This window comes from Penicillium taxi (assembly GCF_028828555.1).
Source record: "Penicillium taxi strain IBT 34144 chromosome Unknown utg000004l_segment0_segment0, whole genome shotgun sequence".
Classification (NCBI taxonomy): Eukaryota; Fungi; Ascomycota; class Eurotiomycetes; order Eurotiales; family Aspergillaceae; genus Penicillium; species Penicillium taxi.
This window is the reverse complement of record NW_026643206.1, coordinates 4,268,645-4,288,964: the sequence shown is the minus strand read 5'-3', so window position 1 is coordinate 4,288,964 and position 20,320 is coordinate 4,268,645. Positions and strand designations below refer to the sequence as shown.

The window sequence follows — 20,320 nt, the reverse complement described above, 5'->3', positions numbered from 1 at the left end:
TTCACCCAGTGCTTGTGCGCCATACTAGTCGATGATCAAAACACCATCATCATCATCGTCATCCAAGACAATAGGTTCATTGCTCTGGCCATCAGACACAGCTGCACCTGCAACCTTCTTGGCAGCAGGAACACCCACACTCTCATCTTCATTCTCACGCTTTCGTTTTCCTATGGCAGTTGAGCCGCTAGTCAGATGTATCTCATCAGATGTGGGCTTAGGAATCTGTTTGGGTTTGCGAGGAATCTCGAGAGATCGAGTAAGAGCAACTGGTTTAGATTCATTGATGGTTTCAGTCCTAGAAGATAGTTAATCACCAGGAAATCAAGTGTTGTAGATGGATAATTGTCTACCGGGTAACGATGCGGAGCTGCAGATCCACACGGGGGGATCTTTCTTGGTCATCTTCGTCCTTAATAGTGATAGAACTGTCATTATCGAGTCCCAGCTCAGAGAGCTTCATGACTAGGTTTTCCTCCAAATCAGGGTCGTAGATGATCTCAGAGCCCTTGTTAATGGCAATCTCTTCGCCGTAGCCTAGCTCCGCTCGGAGGATGTCCTCTACGATATCACCGAGGGTTGCGTTCGTTGCGTCGATGTTAACCTCTCCATGTACGACTGAGCACACTGGGCAGTCTGGTCTGGGAGGGTTCAAAGAATCGGAGTTCAACGCACGGGCTCCAGATCTCTCAAGGAAAACCTTTGACCACCACTATTAGCGATGTGCACTGTATACAAGGGTACTAAGAATAACTTACCATTTTAGCGTTTGCTAAGTCATCTTGGAGGACCTTGAATGCCTGCAGGACACAGAGACCTGCCGTCATGGCATTTGTAGTGGCAATTGCGGGAATGATGTTGCCAGCCATTTCTGTGAGTTGTTAATGCTGTGCATCTGATAATGCTTGAACAAGACGTACGTTTAATATCGAACTTTGAAGACGGCTCGATGCCAAAAATAGCACCACGCAAAATTGCTGTGGCAGCAACGAAATCTAAAGTATCAACGTCATCTTTATCAAATGTTAAAATCGGAGCGGGCCCATCGGGTGAGGATATTTCCTGAAGCTTCTTGAAGCGTTTGCTAAGACGATACAAGCTACGTGGGGTTAGTTTCGTTAGATGATACATAATTCATTGGTGAACTGACCTTTCCTTGAATACGACAAAGGCTTCCGGTGGCGTCCATTCTCGCTGGTCAATTGCAGAGATTGTCGGTTCAATAGAGCTGGACTCTTTTTGGAGCTTGTCATAGTCAAGAGACTCTGGGGGACTGCGCTCTTTCCACATGTCCACGCTGCGCAAGCGCTCAATGTCGTCCTTGAAGACCTTCTCAAAAATCTTTCTCGGGAACTCATCTGAGCCCATGGATTGTCGAATGTCTTTAAGCGCCCGTGCCTCCTTCTGCAATTGCTCGAGTTCTCCCGCTGCTCATCAATTAGCCTCGTATGCCTTATTTAATCCATAACCAAGGACTTCACGAACCATTGTCAGCTGTTTCCACAGTATCAAGTTCATCTGGGCTGTCCTCGCTGGTCCCAAACAACTCCGGGAGAAGGTAGCTCTTGCCCCATACAATACAGTGGATTGGTTGGGAGGGTGTGGTCCGGATCGTACATATGGGAAACGACTTCGGTGTTTCTTTTGGGTTGCAGTCATAACATTCGGTTTCTCCCTATTTGAATCAACAATTCATTCCATATTGCCTCGATTACAACGATATTGCGTACCTTCACAATGACTTGTACCTGGCCGTTGAAGCCCGTGGTGCCGCTTTCAATCAAAGGCACAGCGGCAGAAAGACACATAAAATTCACATGACGGCGCGCAGCAAGATTATCAAGCGCATTGAAGACAAGATCGAATGATTTAAACCATTCAACGTTGAAGCGCTTTTCCGTAATGTTCGCATGATATGCCTCAAGCTTTGCGCTAGGCCGGAACTTTTGCGCAGCTTCTTTCGCAACCTGGGATTGAGAATATATTATGAGCTACTTGTTCAAATGCGAAAGCGATGCGTGCGATTGTGGTTTGGAGGAGGGCTAGGAGGACTGCATCATAGAGGACCGGGAGGACGAACCAGAGCCTTGGACTGCTTGATGTGTTCATGACGGAATAGGAATTGCCGATTCAGGTTGCTCAGATCAATCGTATCCAGATCGACGATGTGGACCTCGCCAAAGCCAGTCATAACGAGGTTTTTTAAAAGTTCACAGCCGATGCCACCAGCACCGACCAGTAGCACACGCGACTAGTTCAGGGAAGGAGACGTTAGCTTTTAATTATAGAGATAGAGCAGAGCTAGAGCTTCAAGGTCCTCTATAACTGGTATAAGTACCTTCTTGATGGTGTCGGTAAGCTCAGCTCCGAGCGAGCGCTTAACCGAGCTTGCCATCGCGAATGCGCGTGGACGTAATTCAAGAGATCTGGGAGTCTTGGGATGTTGGTATTAAGAGAATTAAGAAACACCTCCGAGCAATAAAGTAAGGAAGCTAGAGAAGTTAAGAAGTCGGATGTGAGGTGGAAGAGAGAAGCGCGTCCGGAAGAAGAGACCGAGATTAGGTTCGCTTCAATGACGGAGTTAACGAATCACCTCAGGGCTTCTACCTAATATTCTCTATTTTTATTTAATTTTTTTTTCTTTCTTACTGACCTTTGCTGACCTTCTTCTATACTTGAGATGTGAAATCAAAGAATCCAAATTTAATTACTGATTTCTATAGACTTATTTTGTAATTGCTTGCCCATGTGGAGATTAGGTATGTATCCTCCTGGCTATTTGCGGCTATGTACAGTAAGAGCATACCCATACACTCCTAAATGTGGTATTATTTGTATAAACATTTCATATACAAACCATCTGGACAATTGGATTTTCCAGGCTTTTCTCCTGGACTTCTTAAATATTTCTAGACCCCGGAGAAAAATAGACTAATCTCCAAGGTCATCACCCCGCTAGAGCGGGACTTTTGCACTCAACTACTCCGTACATCTATTCCTGTCACTTCTATACTCAACAACTCGGAGGATGTAAAAACAACTCAAGGGCCAGGTATCTGGGTAGTTCTACGAATATTGAAAACCCTCTCAAACGAGCTACCTTTTCATCATAATCAGGCATTCGCCACGTATTGATTGATTGGAATTCCTAAGGTACATACTCCGCAATCCATTCCAACCTGCATAACTAGTGCAACTCCTTGGAGTATAAACTCAGCAAGCAATAGTAGTTTGCAGTCTTGAATACCATGTATATTTCATTCAATCCATGTCCATGGATTTTCTGGTTCCCCCTGATTACATAAGGCGTTTGATATAAAAAATAAGAATGGTGGCGAGCCTGAAGAAAACCGCTTTTACATACATTCATTCAATTCCAGGCCCAGAATATTCCAGAACAAGAGTTCAGGAAATCAGAAACATCATTGCAATACTCAGTTGCGAGTTTGCATCATCAAGTTGGCAGATCCTTTCTTGTGACACATCTTAGTCCCTATTTTTACATCGTCGGACCCACCGACTAAACAAAAGGGATAAGATCAGAGCAACAGGAGTGCGGCTTGAACTTATTTTTCGATCTGAACTTCATTTGAATAATACATTCTTTGATCATGCCCTCCCTGGAACCAATTCCCACAGGAAAAGATGCTGCCGTTGACTCAGGGTCTGACAACGAAGCGGACCCAGAGCTGGTTGAGCTCCTTCGTCAGCACTTGGGACTGAGTGGAAACGTCAATAAAGATCTTCCACCCGAGACTAAAGTGCTTGAGAACGCGCAATATGTTTTTGATAATGCCATTGATGTGGCCATCACCCTTGCACAGACAAAGGAAGCCGCCGAAACTATATGGCGTTTAATGCAGAAGAAGGCCTATTCGACTCAGACATGGTCAGATCATGACCTACACCCTCAGTCAAAGGATGAAAGTACAGTTGATTTCATCTTCACTATGGACTTATTGAACTTCAGCTTCTGGTCTGAGGAGAAGGATGAGTCAAAGCGGTTTTGTATTGAATATCGTGGAAAAAAGTGGACAGGCTACTTGAGTTTGGTTGCTGCACTGCAAAGAGCTCTTGATGAAGGTACATATGTACTCTTAGATGACTCTGCTTCAGATGCTATTCTAAAGTTTGATGAAACTGACTATGTGGGCCACAGATATCCCTATAACTACCCCTGACTTTTGGGTAGACGAGGACAAGTGTACTGATGAGGTTCTGAGACACGTTTTCCGCTCTGCAACCGATGAGGAGATGCCTCTATTCAGTGAAAGAGTGGAATGCTTGCGTGAGGCTGGCGAGGTCCTTTGCGATGTAGGCATATAAATCCTAATCACTTACCATTCGATAGCTAACCAGAGTATGTCTACAGGAATTCGGAGGTAGCTTTGCAAATATGATCGAAAGCGCCAACTTCTCAGCTGCAGGCCTTGTCAATCTACTTACCGAGTGTTTCAAGTGTTTCCGCGACGAGAATGTGTTCCATGGCCGGAAAGTACGCTTGTATAAGAGAGCACAGATTCTCGTTGCAGACCTGTGGGCTTGTTTTAACGGCGAAGACTTTGGCGAATTCCACGACATCGATAAAATCACCATGTTTGCAGGTATGACTGTTTCTACCTCGGTGTTTATCCATTCTCCTAATGCAATACAGACTATCGCATCCCGCAGATGCTGCACCAACTTGGGTGTCTCCGCTACTCACCACCACTGGAAAGCCATATTCGCAGGCTACAGCCCATCACACCAGGCTCAAACTGGGAGATTGAACTCCGAGGCACAAGCATTTGGTGCGTGGAGCTAATCAAGCGTGAGATCGAGAAACGACACCCTGAAGTGAAGATAGCTGGGAAGATAGGCTTGTCAGAGTCTGAAGATGATTCTCAGTCGGACCAGACTGCTGAAACTGACCCAAAACCTCCCAGAACATATGGGATCAATGCGATCCTGATAGACTTCTTCTTGTATGACACGATGAAGAATCTGGAGGCGGAGCACAACGAGGGTATTCCTCATCATCGAACCAGAAGCATTTGGTATTGAGGCGCAATTTGGCATATGGTGTGGAGGCGTTTTCTTGGAGCTATGGGCTGTCATTTCATTTACGGTAATCAAGAATACAAACATACAACTGATAGATACGATTTTGTCAATAGAATCAAAAACATATTGGGATAGATTAAATGTAGTCTTATTCATTAGGGTATCAATACTATCTGTAATGCCTTTTCATAGATCTTTGATTCACTCAAATATAGTTGGTCATCGTGCAGCAACTCGGGCTGTCTTGCTTTGCGTACCCCCAATTCGGGCCATGATGTCTAATTTCCACTCAGCAAAATCCTCGCGGTAATCATCACTTAGCCAGTCAACTCGGTCTTGCATCATAGTCCCTAAGCCTGGCAGAAGACAATCACGAGGAGCGCGTTTATTTCGTGAAGAATACGACTCTCTGGAAGTATCTTGCCTCTTGGGCAATTGAACGCCTCTAAACGAGGCATCTTCTTCATCGAGATTTCGGTACGAGCTTCCCTCGTCATCTTCACCATCCAAGTCTCCAGCGAGCGGGATGTTCTCGAACCATTCTTGCCCACCTGCCCAACCTTGTTCCATGACCAAGGAAATCCATTGATCAACGTCGTCGCGATGTCTTTTCTCGGTTGCAGGGAGACCAAGACAAGTCAGAGCTGTCTGTCGCATTTCGGTGAATGTCTTCTTATCCAGCTTCTGTGCGCCTTCCGCCTGCTCGCCATCCGATGAAGGGGCTGGGTTTCGTCGGCGGGCTAGCACTAGGAAGTAAACGGCAACGACCATGGCAAATACCAACTCCTTGAAATCTTCGTCCTTTTCTGTGTTGGAGTTTGATAAAATGGGTTCTAAAAAGTCCATCGTCTCTTCATCGTAGTTGTCCTCATCTTCATCATTGGACATGCGAGATGAGAGATAAAGAATAGAAGATACACCGGAAAATATATGAGGTGGCAGAGTCCTTGATATGGGAGGCCGAGACCAGGTATTTGTTCGGGGAGCGGGAGTGGAAAGCATTTTGCAGACTGTCCGGATGGCTGTCATTACCCACGCCGGGGCATCTGCAATGACTGTCGAGGAAGAGGTGTCATTGAGTCGAGATGTTTTGGCTTTGCGGACAGACTTAGATGGTGATCCTAGATTGTTGGCGACACTGACGCTTCTCTTCAGCGGTGTAGTTTTAGAAGGGGTGTTCTGGAGACCTCGGGGCGTAGGGGCGACTTTCGAAGGGCTACGTCCAACATCTAATCTCTTCGTTGGTGTAGTCTGTGGGGAGCCAGAAACGCTAGCTGATCGCTTCATCCCAGCTGAGCTGGCGGAAAGAGACCGGTCCAAGAATGCGTAGAGCTTCTTGTATACGCGGGGAGGACATGGCGGGCGGCCGAGTGGTGGCGGAAGTTTGAGAGCTCGACTTAGTCTGGTAATTGGGAGGTAAAAGGTTAGCCCCGATGTACATCCTAGCCACTAATTGGGTTGACAACATACCTTCTGCAAGCAATCTCCGCGCAGGCATAAAGCCGGGCGATTTCCTCTTCTGGCTTTAGACTGCTGGTGAAGCTTCGGGATTGAGCAACGAGGTTTGTAGCCAGACTAACAAGTTCTTCTGGTAAATCATTGGCATGAGTTGGAATCAAAGTATTCAAAGCTTGCTCGACCGGTCTGCTATTCATGGTGATATACTTGCTTTAGACAAAGGCGGCCGAATTGAGATGGAAGGAGCTTGCTTTATTGACTAGAAAGTGAGCTGAATTCTTCGAGGGTGGTGTCGCAATGAAAAAAGAGTTAAACTCTTTGATTATTTCAAATTTGAAGGCGACAAAATAGTTATTCATAGATTGGGGTCATTAAAGAGCTGTAAACAATTCTGTCGAGACCGCAAGCTCCATGACTAAGCTTATATCTAGCCCTGGATTAGACCGCCCGCAACACCTTCAATTTCCCCAATTGTCATTGCACCTCAGTTCAATATATTTCTTCGCCAAAATGTCTGTCACGGTAAGTAAAACACTATTAGATATTTGACCAAATGCGGTAATCTGAACAATACTAATTCTCACACTTCTAGCTCCATACGAGTCAAGGCGATCTGAAAGTTGAGCTGTTCTGTGAAGCAGTCCCCAAGACCGCCCAAAACTTCCTTGCCCTATGCGCGTGCGGCGCATATAATGATACACCATTTCACCGATTAATCCCAGGATTCATGATCCAAGGTGGCGACATCTCCTTAGGACCAGCTGCAAAACCTTCAAGCTCTACAAAACCAATACTCCCATTTGACATCCCGAAAGGCGGCACATCCATATACCACCCCTCAGCAATGAACCAAGAGATTAACTTACCGGCTCTACGACACAATGCGCGCGGCATTCTTTCCATGGCTTCTCGCCCAGTCAAAGATAAAACAGTACCCGGCTCACAGAATGCGACTGGCACGACCGCAAATGGCAGTCAGTTTTTTATTGCCTTTGCGCCAGCACCGCATCTTGATGGAGCTAGCACTGTCTTTGGAAAAGTCTTGAATCTGAGTGCACAGGATGAGGGCGGTGATGTGCTCTCGAAGCTCGAAAAGGCTAACGCCAAGATCGATAAAAAAGGAAAGGTTTCACAGCCCAAGGAGGGTGACGAGTTTGAGGCTCTTCGAATTAATAAAGTTACGATCCATGCGAATCCATTTGCGAAGTGAACTGTCTACTTTACCCTTCTTAACATGGGACCGATTCAACAAATCGATCTAGTTCCAAGACAGCCATGCCGAACGGAATCAACTCCATATTTGGAAAACTTGGGAGCCCTGGCTTTATAGTTTCAGCCTTTTTCCAAGGATTATCATGTCTATGAATATGGCTATCAATGAGAGAACGAGAAGGAAAATGACTTTTTAATAGACCCGTCTCAAAACCCCCATCATCACTGGATATCTATGAGAAAGGTTGTACATACATACCGCGAAGACGCCGTTATGCAACAAGAAATAAAAGTGTAAAAGAGTCTCATGCATCATGAAAATAAAACATATCAAATCGTGGCCGGGTAACGTTAAAGGGTATTGTCTATTCCTTCCGCTCCTCCTCCTCCTCATTGGCAGCCTTTCTCTCGGCGGCCTCAATTGCGGCGTCCTCCTCGTATCCCTCAGTCTTCATGTCAGTCAGACCAAGATCGTCCTCCTCCTCCTTGGTGCGAGTGTATTCCTCAATGTGCAGCTGTGGGTCAGCCGCAGGTGCGCAAAGATCCTGGACATAACTGTTGCCCATTGGGTCCTCCAGGGTAATGGTGAACTTCAAATCTCCGGCAATGGCAGCATCCAGTTTATCGAAGAAGCGAGTCCATTTATCCTTTTCTGAGGTTTGCAAACTATCACCACTGTCGGCACCTGCAATATCGAAGATTTGACCATGGAGCTGTTCCTTAATCTCTGACAACAAACCCTCAACAGTAGAGAACTTGCCTCCCAGGGTACCGGGCATGACAGAGAGTTCGAGCTCGTCACTCTGCACAGCGCAGGTATCGGACTTCAAGATATCGCGAGAAAGGTCGACGACCTCCTTGACCTCAAGAGTAATCCGCTTGCCCTTCTCTGGGACTTCACCACCAGTGCGTACATCGCTGCTCTTGAGACCACAGTGCTCACAGACGTTGGACCAAAGGTAAACTTCCTTGAAGTAAGGAATATCCACTCGCTGCACATGGACTGTGCATGGCTTGGTGCACCCAGGGCACTCTGCAGGAAGGGCGTAGACCTTGCCGTTAACAATATCCAAGTCCTCGGGGTTTCCAGACTCGGCCTGAGCCACACTCTCAAGCTGGGCAGCCTCGGGATCACCGGTAATACCCAGTTCCTCGTTCTGCTCGTGAGTGCGATAATAGTGTGCACGGCGGTATTTCTTTCCATCATGGAGGATCGGGGCAATGTAGGAGTTTCCAGTGGGATCTTCGAGTGATATGGTGAATGGGAAACCCTTACGATCCATAATTTCCTGGAGTTTGACAATGAGGGGCTCGAGGGCTTCGTAAAGCTCGGGGGCTTGAGTCTTGCGAAGGGGCTGTTCGCTCGACAGGTTCTCGTGAATGCGTTGAATCACACCCTCAATATTGGTGAGCTGGCTCTCACCCTTGGGCATCTCGATACCCAAAGATTCAACCTTAAAGATGGAAATATCGCTGCGAATGACCTGACGTTGAAGATCCTCCTCGTTCTCGACTTCCAAAGTGTATTTGCATCCTTGCTCCTGAATCTCACCAGCTGTCTTGACACCGTTGTTGCTAAAGTTGCAGTGCTCGCAATAGAAGCTCTCAACGATGATGTCTCGGAAGAAGGGAACTCGCAAGAGCAAGAGTCGTGTAACTCCCTATATCGGTTTAAAACATTAGTATAAGGCTAATTAGAATAGTTTTAGAAAAACTCACATTCTCATGGCAGTTCATGCACAAGGATTCCACCTCCATAACGCCGGTTTCGTCGTTTTGAACGATATCTCCAATATTCTGGAATTGCGACTCAGGCGCAGTGGTCTCGGCGTCGGTAGACATTCTGCAGCAGTAAACCGGACTTTCGGTTAAACTTGAGGGAAATAATGTGAAAATTTTTGTGTAATAAGAAGGTAAAGCTTTCCTTCAAAATACTTGCTACAAGACAAGAAGTGAAGAAATTGAGACCTACGAGTCACAATCAAGCCCAAAAAAAAAACAACCTTCTCACCGCCCGCCGAACATTCCAGAGGGGCTTATGCATGAGGGGTACATAATGCAGCTGACTAATGGAGGGGTCAGTTATGCACACGCTTATCTAACATCAATTTTTTCATTGCAGTGTTCCTGATCTCATAATTCTCCATTACAGATCTGAATGAACTTTCAGCCAGCATAAACTAGATTATAAGTTAGAGAAGATACTCCTTCTCAATTTGACAAATAATCTAAGGTGGTATGAAGCCCAGATCTATCATACTTCATAGATCCCGATAACTAAATAGGGCCTCACTAGATAAGATCAGGTGACACCCAAATATGATTACGTGATGCTCCTCGACAAGACAAGATCCTCTTTGCTTGCAGGAGACCAAAGCTTTTATATTCTTTAAGCTTGAAGTTTTCTCATATAACTTACTTCGTAATGTCAAACCATACCGTCGAGTCATAATGGTAGAACCCAAAGCTGTCCAGGCTGCGTTCGCAGCCGCCAATCACTTTTTGAACCCAGTCATTAATCGAGGTATGCCATATCTAAACTGCTTATATGATCTGCCTGACAAAGTGAAGATGAAATTCAAAAGTCTCAGGGAAAACAGATACTAGAGATATTGAGTCAGAGTTTGGAAATTTTAACAGAGAACGAAGGCCCTGTGAGAACAGCAGTCATCTGCAAAGCGCTTGATCTTCTGAGTCATATTCACACGGCATTTGTCGCCCCGGTAGTGAGCCTAGAGGATTTGCAACAACCTGAAGTCAACCAAGATCCTTCTCTTGAAGATGCAAGACGGCGTCGCACTCTTCATGCGTTGCTGGATCTCATATCACTTGAAGGAATCTACCCGTCGCTCTCTTCTGGCGTCGGCATTCCTTTGCAGCAAAGAGTGATATCTGTACTACCTGCTGGAGTAATAGCAAAGCAAGACCAGATGATTTCCAGTACCTCACCCCATAATCAGGACCTCTTGCATCTGGTCATGGAGGCTTTGCTCAAAATACTTGAAGACGAGACACCAAGCATACAGCCCGTGATCCGAGGACGTATTCTGAGCGACATTATTAGCGGCATAGCTGATCTGGCATTCAATCCAAATGTTGGTACTTGCGACGATCGAGCAAAACTTGAAAAATCATTTTCTAAAATCATCGATGAGTATGTTTTATCAAATGCCTACCAAACAATACTTTTTTTCAAGGTGCTGATAAAGGTTTAGGACAGCGAGTGCAGTGCTTTTGCCCACACTTTCAAGCTTTCTTCAGTCAGAGACTGTGGCATGGTTCAAATCAACGATATCGAGTCAAATCTCCCAAGTTCCACTACGCTCTGGTGGAGTCTTGCAAACGATCATGTTTATTGTTTCACAATTCACCCCATCTCTTGGACAAGAAGCACAAAGCGAACCATCAAATGGGCCTCATTTCACAGTCCAAGCTATTATGCAAATCTCAAAACTCCTATCTTCAGTTCCACAGGGTATAGAGCCGGCACTCTACTTTACAACTATTGCTCCTCAATTACTAGAACTCATGGATGGTGATGATCTCGACCTCAGAAAAACTGCTTCTTATGCCATTGGCAATGGTATACTAGGGAAACGCTCTTATGGTGCTCCAGGCACAATAGGACACTCGATTTTCATTGACCCTGTCTTCGGTGCACTTACGGCGAAACTCAATGATGCCTCAAGACAATGGATAACTCCCACCTCTGAAAGTCATGAGTCCAAATCAGGTAGATCAGAAAAATTGAACGCTGTTCTTGTGGATGGGGCTGTGGTTGACTTGGCAATGAACAGGCTAATAAGTCTGTCACTGCAACATCCAAATCCAGGTCTGGTAAAGAGAATTGTGTACCCGATTCTCATTCCTCTCTGGGGTTTGGCTTGCTATTCGCAAGAGCAGCAACTTAATAGCCTTCATAATAAAGTCATGGAGTTGCTGAAAACCTACTTTAGCATTTCTGCTGGTGTCCAACCCTTCAAAAAGATCATTGGTAATCTTCTTTGGGATGGTGGATTAGATTGGACATATACCATCGATTCAAAAAGAAGAATTTCATTGATTGCACGCCGTGAGCAAGGAGACCACTCAAATCTCATTCGACTGATTGATTCCCTTGATCGGCGCTCAGATATCTTTGTCCAATTGCTGGGTTCCGATCCCAGCATTGAGGAACACACTAGTGACATGTTCCTCTACGTGAGCCAGATATGGCTTGTGAAACCCCACAGCTCTGATGAGAAAATCAAAATACTCGGCGAGCAAGAAAACATCATCCAAAAGTTGGTATGCGCCAAAGTTGCTGAGAAGTTACTCAATAACTTCAAGGACACATTATCTCGTCGTCCACTTCGTGTTCTCGAGCTCATCAAGCAAGTAATTGATGGAGAGTTGCATGAATTCACTGCCCGGCTCTCAAAAACACAAGCAGGGAGATCCAACAGGCCATCATTATCATCGCTGTCAAACATTGTGTCAGAAGAAAGTGGCAATAACGAGGGTATATCCGAAAAGGACGCATCCGAGTCGCTATCGACCGCGTTCAGTTTACTATCGACTGTTCTTGCATCTCCAGAGTTCTCAATTTCACAGGAAACCCAAAAGCTATTGGAGTCAATTAAAAACCACTTGGATCAACTCATACCGATGCTTCCACCATTACTCTCAAAGCCAGCAACGACCTCGTCTATGCTACTAGAAATCCAGCTTATGTCTTCTGGGCATGATGAGACCAAGCCACCACCTCCACATATCTCTGATCTTGAAACTCATCGTCAAGCGTTGACAAACCTCAACTCTGACCTGCCACCCGTCCAGGCAGAAGGCTTCTCACTCTTATCTAAGCTTATCAAAAATTCATCACCCGTCCTTGACATTCCCTCGACGCTGACGTTGCTTCTGTCTATCATCAATGATATGTCGGGATCAAGTTCAAACGATGAGTTCATTTATCTCAATGCGATCAAACTCATCGGCACATTGGCTTCGCGCCACCCTCGCACCGTGATAAAAACACTGGTAGAAAGCTACACTGACAAATCTGAACAAAGATCCTTGGATCAGCGACTCAAAATTGGCGAATCATTGTTACGAACGGTGCAAGATCTTGGTCAAGGACTAAATGGTGAGACAGCTCGAATCCTTGGTGAGGGTATGATCACAGTTGCAGGACGACGTGGTTACAAGCCACAGGCCCAAACAGATCGCAAAAAGCAAGCAGAAAAAGAGAGGATGCAACATGAACGAGAGGAACGCGAGAATAGGGGACCGACTTTGCCAGCCGGATGGTCAATCCCATCAGAACCAAGCTCTTCAAAGCGCAAGCTCACCCTCGATGACGATTCTGATACCGAATCACCAGAGAAAACATCACATGCTGCTAACATTGTGGCTGCTTGGGCAGCTGGTGCTTCTTCAGACGAAGAACCAGATGATCTGCGCGTGCGAGCATCGGCACTATCGATTCTTGCATCAGCTGTTCAAAGCAATATCATTGGCCTAGGCTCTGCCATCATTTCCTCGGCCGTGGACCTCGCACTGGCTACACTTACCCTAGAATCGGCTCCTGAAAGCGCCATCTTGCGCCGTGCGAGTACTATACTTCTACTAGATATCCTCAAGGCACTAGATACAGCGCGTGAAAATCGCCATGGGAAGGATATTGGATTTGGCTTCACTCTGGCCGATGATTCGTTTCAAGCTTCGTCCAATCGGCAAAACCCGTCTTCCATCGGCAGTATCCCCTCAATTTTGCGCAAGCTCGGTTTCGTTGAGAGCATTGAGCTCGATGATATCGTTCGCGGAAATCTACGTTCATTGATTGAAAGTCTAGAGGTTTGGTTAGAAAAGTCCATCATGTGGGGAATCGGTCAGGGTAACGAGGCAGGGGAACCAAGAATGGAATTGGGAGATAGAATCGCTGGTCTTAGTGTTGATCCTTTGGCTGGAAGAGGTTCCACTAGACCACGCATCGAGGAGATAGAGTAACTTTATGTTGCAGAATTCCCGTAGCTCCCAGATTTAAATTCAGGTATAAATTACTAGAACTGGTGGGAATGCCCATCGCTACTTCAAACATCCAAGCTATATATTGAATTGCATCAAGTAACCCCAGCGCCCACTCAAGATATTAAGGCAACGATACTAGTAATGAAGGATTCGTACCCGGTTTATTAACAATCTTTTTCCCATTCCAATTCCTCTTCTTCCTTCCTTCTAAGGTTAGCTCTCTTTGCCAGTTGGCTTAGATCAAGTGTAGTATCTATTCTTTTCAGTTTAATCTCTGAAAGCATTCCATTGTATGACACATTGATTATCATAATTTTTGATAACAGCGCCCAGCCTCTGTGCTTGCGCATACTGGACGCACTGTGTTACTGGGCTTACACTACCCCCGGTTGATGCGGACCTTCTTTCATCAACTGCTTCGGATTGTATGATCGCTTGAAGAAGACTTCCATGTCTTAAATGCAAAGACAGTAGTGACGTGTTGGATGAACCTATCGTGCAGATCACAACATTTATCGAAATCTTCAAATTGTTCAATAAGAGGAAGGCTCCGCAGTCACTAGGATTCTACTTCAAGAAAATAACTAGTGAAAGATATCAAGAACCAAACGTCGTAGAATGATGAAGTAACATAGCTAAATTTCAATCATAAGATACTAACGCTTCAAAATTGGAGGCTAAGAGCTATAATCAGCCTATAAACATCATCAAATGTGGAATAATTAACCGACAATGAACCTTCACTACAAGCAATAGCGTAGACATCAGGTCGGTGCCGAGTTGTAAGAAAAAAAATACAGAGCTATTAATGTGCATCCGATGAAATCTCTCCACCAGTCTGACTTGGACGTCCAGTCTCTTTGAATATATCGAAACTTTGCTGCAACCAACTGCCAGCATCGGCAATCGCCTGACTGAGATGGAAGCTATCCGCCCCCTGGCCATCATGTACTATGGGTGGTATGGATCCACTCAAAGATTGTAGGGCAGTGAACTGGGTAGTCGATTGGTTCAACTGTGTCTGGTCTGACTGCAGGCCACTTTCATGTTTTTTCGAATCTTCCATATTTGATTGAAAGGTGTCGTGGTCCTCATTCTCTGGGTTTGTGGGTGACTCCCGAGAAGGTGGCCGGGCCTTTGCAGTCTCGCTCTTATTCGTCCTCGACTTTAGGGGACTAGTTTTCTTGGGAGAAATCAACCGCGCTGCATTTGGTTTCTTTTCTGTACTGAAAGTGAAAGGTGTGGCTGCATCAATCATGCACTGCGTGCTCATAGCTTGCACTCTATCACCTTCAAGAATTTTGAAGCTTCGAGGAAGAGCTCGCTCTGAGGTATCGGGGCGGAAAAGAGGAGTTTCATGGGCAAGTAATGAATCGTTTCCAACGTGCGCCATTGCAAGCTGCGAGGGTGGACTCTCATATTGCTGTCCGGGGCTTTCTAAGTCGTTTTGAAAGGATTTTTGGGCGTACATCAAGGCAGCCTGTGTTGAAGGTTGCGTATCATGGCTAGTATCTGAGCTCTGTTGAGAAGCTATGTTTGGCACAGCCGTGGAGTGTAAGGATTGGATGCGGTCGGAGGCCCCTGGTAGAGCCGGAATTTGTTGGGCAGATGGCAGCTCTTCGTATGTATTTGGCTCTGTTAGGGTTTGTAGGTATGTGCTGGAACCGGCATAATCTGTATCGTCGGCAAATCTCAAACTCTTCGAAAGCTGAATGGGCCGTTCTTCTTCCCTCAGAACACGTTCCGTATTTTCCGGTCCAAAGTCAGTTGAGCCATGATCGATCGGTTCATCTAAATCATCGGCTCCTCGATTTGTTATATTTTCTTCAGACGGCGGAGGTATGGCACTATTTTTCACAGGGGAATACTGTTCAACCTGGGGGTTTGAAGTGTCGTTGTATCGCTGTCGGTACTCAAAACGCGGCAACTGTGACGTCGAAGCGATAAGCCTGAACGAAGACGTTGCTTGATTCAACATAGGGGGCATCTCCGGCTTAAGTGGTGATACTTTAGATCTCTTTTCGGTATTCAGGTGAAATGATCGAGTCTGTTGCGTTGGACCATTCACCGCTGAATTGACAGGCTGCTCTTCAATAGTTGTATTTTTGGGAGATCGAACCTGCGAAGGAGAGGTGGGAGACCTAGGCACATCAGAATGCAATTTAGTCCGTCGTGCTTTGATGTCTATTGATCCATGTCCGGCCTTGGGCGTTGGAGAGCTAGGAGGGTCAAATCTTGTGAAGCTCATATGTTTCTTATCCTTCCTCAGCCAGTCCACAGACTTATGCTCAGCAAAGCTTTGTTCATCCACAACCCGCGGAGAAGATCGCTTGGATTTCTTCAACTCACGCGGCGATTCATTTGTCTCAGTTTCTTGTTTGAGCAGCCTCTTCTGTGTTGATTTAGAAGCCAAAATGAAGCTTGTACCCTTATTCGACCGAGCTTGGAGCTGAGGATCAGCAGCTAGATCTTCCCGATACTTCGACTGTCGCAAGTCCGTTTCTTGCACCACATAGCCAGCCCCATTTTTGCTCAGCCTTATATTCGGCGGAGACGTCCTAGTTTCAGCCCGTGTCTTTCTCGTTTTTTGCCACGGATTCTTCCAGCCTCTATCAAACGGCCCTCGCAGCGACGCTGACAGCATAAAGAGTTGGCTTCCTTGTAGATACGTTTCAGCGATTTTCTCGATTCTTTGGCGCTTTGCAGCGCGTTCAAACTCATCTAGCTCATCATCAGAGCCGAGGAGGTCATCTGACTCTATGTCAGAGACCGGAAGCGAACACGATTCGAGCGAGATTGGAGAGACGGGCCGCGGGTATGGTGGCATCGAGATCGATATGCAAGTTGTTCAGATCTGCAGGCAGTTATGTACTGCAAGGAAGCAGCCAGACAAAATTCCTGATGGGTAAATTGCAGCATTTCTGGTGGAGTCAAAGATTAGGCGCCCAAAGACAACACTTAACGCGTGATAACCCCAGCAACGTACGTACTGCGGAGATATTATGTAATCCATTTCCAAACCAGCGTAGTAACTAATATTGACAGCATATTCAAGGCTTTCTAACGGCATTTTGGTTAGGAAATTACCAATAAAGCTACTGGGGTTACAGCAAGAATGTCCACTGTTCTCTAATATATAATATTATCATTTCATAAAACCTTGGGAAGGGCGCTCTATAATCCCAAATTGCTTTGAACTATGCTACTAAAATAAGACTCGGGTTATCATCGGGGACAGGCGTTGAAATAGCAGGCTGCACAGTGAAATGGCCCATATCAAATAGGGCTTGCTGCCACTCTGGCATTCCAGTACCCAGGACGAGGAAGTAATTGGTACCATCGGGAAACCATCTTTCCCGACGCGTGAAAGCTTTGTCACTCCCTTCAAGAGCAGCCCTACTGGCGCGTGTAGTTCTTGCACGCTTATCTTTATGACCAGTGCCCTGCTCTTGTGACCATGCTGCATGCAAGTTGTCTCGATATACCTTTAGACGACCGTCAAATACCATTATGCCACGGATATAAGGTGCAAGATCTTCAGTGATTGGGCCAAATCCGTTCTCGAATGAGGTTTGTAGTGGCATGATGTAGTGCGCTCGCATTATTGGTTCAAACACCTTTTGGAACTGAGCTTTGTTGGACGGGTAGATAGAGCGACGAGCAGAGTCTTTGGTCCAGCCATTGAAGATTCGCGTCACAAAACTTGATTCGAGGTCTTCGGTTTTTGCACGGAAGGTTTGAGAGAGCAAGGCGTCAAATGCGATGCTGATGTCCTCACTCAATGATGAATACTCTGGTAGCAGATCAGCTTGAAGGAGGGGATGAGCCTCAATATAATTAGATCGATGTGATTCTAGCATTGGTGGGAGACTAGTGTCAAATATATCCTGCGATAAGGTTAGGTCGAGGTCTAGTCGGTCAATCGGGTATATTCTCACCTCCGCCGTGTCGAGAGAGCACCCAGAGGAAAGGATGTCGAGTGCGCTCCTCATATCCAAGTAATCTTCTTCACGTTCTAGCATGTTAAATTGCTCCTGCTTTGAACTCGACTGAAATTCCTCCGAAGATAATCTCTCCACATCGCAACCACCAGCGACATCATCGAAATCTTGAATCTTGAGTCTCCACCAATGAAACCCATTTCGGAGAGCTTCAATCTCTTTTTGCAGTGCATTTTCGCCCATGAATAGATCGCGATTGAACCAACCCATATGCTCATCGTATGTGTTGAGACTGAGAACTCTCACCCGATCTCCATTCTGATCGACGGTTGATCCTGGAGGCCATTGCGGCAGTATCCAATCAAGGCCTGATTTCTCACTACCAACACCTATCTGGCACCAAAAGTTAAGGTCCATCAACGACCGTCGTATGTTCATACCAGAACTGATATAAAGATGACTGACAGCCTTACGCTTTAGAACGTGTCCTTCATGGGCGGCAATGAGTAAGAGATAGTCGACAACAAGGTCAAGGGGCGGAGGCTTATATCGTAAAATAGCGTGTACGGACATGTCGGGAAGAAGACTCTCGTCGTTGCAGGTAATGACGATGGGCCGGCGCGACTGGCTGATGAGTGCCAATACTCCAGTCCAAAACTGCTTGTCTTCATCGAATAAAATATCGGCTTCCTCAATGAGAATCAATGATTGCTTTTGTTCTCGAGGTTTCTTGGTAGTGATTTCTGGAGGCTCGCTCGGTTTTTTTGGCTCCTCTGGGGTCTTCGTGATCTTGGATGGCTGGCCTTTGAAGAAATTCATCAAGGGATTGGACTTAGATTCCCGAGGCTTGGGTAAAGGCTCATCAGGCTCATTGAGAAGATGAACAAGGTGGTTCTGTGTCATGTCACCGACTCTCTCCAGCATATCTCTGGCACTGCGACGACTACCAGCATTAATTTCGAAAACTTCATAGTCAAGCTCCTTAGCAACAGCATACACTGATGCAGTTTTGCCACAACCTGGTGAGCCAGTAATAATTATTGCATTGGCAAGGCTCTTCTCAATTCCATGTTGCATGCATAACCCCATGTCTCCAGATCGTATAACAGTCTTTTGTGAAGATACAGTGACATCGCCTGCTAGCTCATCATCTGAGCCCGGAAAATTATCCATTTCGGAGGCCTCCTCACCACTTGAAACAATGAAATCGTCAAATTCATCGGTTTTCTTCGCAATCTTACGCTTCCTGCCGCGTTTTGGTTTTGGGTTTACATCTTCCTTAGATGACTTGCCCGTGTCGACGGCCGTAACTTTGAGCTGGCATAGCCAGTCACGCAGCAATTGAAGTTCGCATCCCACTTGTAGAACATCTTCAGCCGTTTGAGGCGCATATTTCTGAGTCCAAAGTTGCGATTCGTATTTTCCACAGTCAAAGGCAGAGACAGATGAGAGTAGAGATGAACGAAACTTTTTGATTAAAGGCGACGAATAGCTAGCTGAGGGGCGATTTGGTATAGACCAGGACATTTGACTGTCGATCGCTCTTCCCAAAACCCCTCCACTCGCAATATGTTTTCCGGGAATACGAAGCTCGGGTTTGGGGTTGCCGGTCAAATTCAAGTCCAATTGCGCAGCCTTGATTGCCGACGCAGTGCTAGTGAGGAATGCGCTCTCGTCATCTCGCACATCAACGGCGCGTAGTTTGGCTTTCTTGTGGTCTCGGTCGACTGGCAGCTGCTGGCCTCTGGGTATGTTCGAGTCATCAGGTGTTACATGAATAAAGCCTCGCGGGGGCCAGATGGGATGAAAGAGTTCAGTGAATTTTTTCTTAGGTCGACTAAACGAAGAAAACGGTGCAGGTGTCCCAGGTACACGCTTGCGCTCTGGAGCAGATATTGTGGGGTTTTTAGATGCTGTCGAGTCTTTGTCTTGGTTTTGTGATAGTAGCTCAACTGAATCGTTGAGTGAAGGCTTGTTCAATGATTTCTTCGCAAAAAAAGGATGGGTCGGCTTTGATTGCTGTTTCACGATATTCGGCGGCGGTATGACAGGGAGTGAAGGAGGGAGTTGTGTCCGATCACCGCAAAGTATATTATTGATTAATTGGCCTATATTCCTTCCAGGATCAAGGCTATATTTGATGACCACCAACTTGCTATCCACTTTCTTAAGTCTCCCCTGTTTGCCAGGTTTTCGTTTCTCGAGATGAGATACAGGTGTTGCGTCGAGGGGAGGGGAGCTGAGAAGTCTCCCATTGAGATTCAATTTGAGAATTTTCTGAGGCTTTTCAGAGACATTCACTGGGGCATTGCTCTCCTTCGACTCCGATTTCTGGTCAAGGATTCGGTTGCTGCTATTTTTTGCTGCTATCCCAAACCCTGAACAAATCATCAGTTTCCTGCATTGTAGATTTAGAATTTAGGGCCTTACCTGGTTGGAAGAAGGGGTGAACTGTCTGTCGCTCGCCCTGAGCCATAGCTAGCGGTGGATTGGACACGGCTGTATCCATGTGATTGGTGTTTACGTTTGAAAGTTCATTGAAGGAGTAGGATAGAGTGGTTTAAAGTCATTGAAGACCAGGATCAGCGAACACCCAGGCCAGCTGCTCCAGAAGTGAAGATTGCAGGCCTGAATGATAACTAAAACGGTTATCGAGA

The 20,320-nt window shown here is 46.1% G+C and overlaps 8 protein-coding genes across 8 annotated transcripts; 3 read left to right on the top strand and 5 right to left on the bottom strand.

Annotated features, from left to right (window-relative positions):
- Nucleotides 1-24: 24 nt before the first annotated feature.
- On the bottom strand, nt 25-2,395 carry N7495_006466 (E1 ubiquitin-activating protein ubaB; the record flags this gene model as incomplete). The annotated part of the gene is made up of 9 exons (XM_057209117.1): nt 25-298; nt 354-712; nt 759-871; nt 921-1,099; nt 1,151-1,427; nt 1,486-1,675; nt 1,731-1,967; nt 2,081-2,251; nt 2,339-2,395. The coding sequence occupies 9 exons, from the start codon at nt 2,393-2,395 to the stop codon at nt 25-27; spliced, it is 1,857 nt and encodes a 618-aa protein (XP_057062891.1).
- Nucleotides 2,396-3,611: 1,216 nt separating this feature from the next.
- Nucleotides 3,612-5,043, top strand: N7495_006465 (queuosine 5'-phosphate N-glycosylase/hydrolase; the record flags this gene model as incomplete). The annotated part of the gene is made up of 4 exons (XM_057209116.1): nt 3,612-4,083; nt 4,160-4,314; nt 4,373-4,604; nt 4,655-5,043. 4 exons carry the CDS (start codon nt 3,612-3,614, stop codon nt 5,041-5,043), a joined length of 1,248 nt encoding a protein of 415 aa, XP_057062890.1.
- A 219-nt stretch (nt 5,044-5,262) lies between these two features.
- N7495_006464 (uncharacterized protein) lies at nt 5,263-6,698 on the bottom strand (the record flags this gene model as incomplete). Its single annotated transcript, XM_057209115.1, has 2 exons — nt 5,263-6,445; nt 6,514-6,698. The coding sequence occupies 2 exons, from the start codon at nt 6,696-6,698 to the stop codon at nt 5,263-5,265; spliced, it is 1,368 nt and encodes a 455-aa protein (XP_057062889.1).
- A 313-nt stretch (nt 6,699-7,011) lies between these two features.
- cyp5 (uncharacterized protein) lies at nt 7,012-7,711 on the top strand (the record flags this gene model as incomplete). The annotated part of the gene is made up of 2 exons (XM_057209114.1): nt 7,012-7,023; nt 7,094-7,711. The coding sequence occupies 2 exons, from the start codon at nt 7,012-7,014 to the stop codon at nt 7,709-7,711; spliced, it is 630 nt and encodes a 209-aa protein (XP_057062888.1).
- A 367-nt stretch (nt 7,712-8,078) lies between these two features.
- Nucleotides 8,079-9,555, bottom strand: zpr1 (zinc finger-containing protein ZPR1; the record flags this gene model as incomplete). Its single annotated transcript, XM_057209113.1, has 2 exons — nt 8,079-9,374; nt 9,433-9,555. The coding sequence occupies 2 exons, from the start codon at nt 9,553-9,555 to the stop codon at nt 8,079-8,081; spliced, it is 1,419 nt and encodes a 472-aa protein (XP_057062887.1).
- Nucleotides 9,556-10,164: 609 nt separating this feature from the next.
- Nucleotides 10,165-13,701, top strand: N7495_006461 (RTP1/Tango6 family protein; the record flags this gene model as incomplete). The annotated part of the gene is made up of 3 exons (XM_057209112.1): nt 10,165-10,237; nt 10,285-10,867; nt 10,929-13,701. 3 exons carry the CDS (start codon nt 10,165-10,167, stop codon nt 13,699-13,701), a joined length of 3,429 nt encoding a protein of 1,142 aa, XP_057062886.1.
- Nucleotides 13,702-14,527: 826 nt separating this feature from the next.
- Nucleotides 14,528-16,549, bottom strand: N7495_006460 (uncharacterized protein; the record flags this gene model as incomplete). The annotated part of the gene is made up of 1 exon (XM_057209111.1): nt 14,528-16,549. One exon carries the CDS (start codon nt 16,547-16,549, stop codon nt 14,528-14,530), a length of 2,022 nt encoding a protein of 673 aa, XP_057062885.1.
- A 370-nt stretch (nt 16,550-16,919) lies between these two features.
- On the bottom strand, nt 16,920-20,172 carry N7495_006459 (uncharacterized protein; the record flags this gene model as incomplete). The annotated part of the gene is made up of 2 exons (XM_057209110.1): nt 16,920-19,985; nt 20,041-20,172. The coding sequence occupies 2 exons, from the start codon at nt 20,170-20,172 to the stop codon at nt 16,920-16,922; spliced, it is 3,198 nt and encodes a 1,065-aa protein (XP_057062884.1).
- Nucleotides 20,173-20,320: the final 148 nt, after the last annotated feature.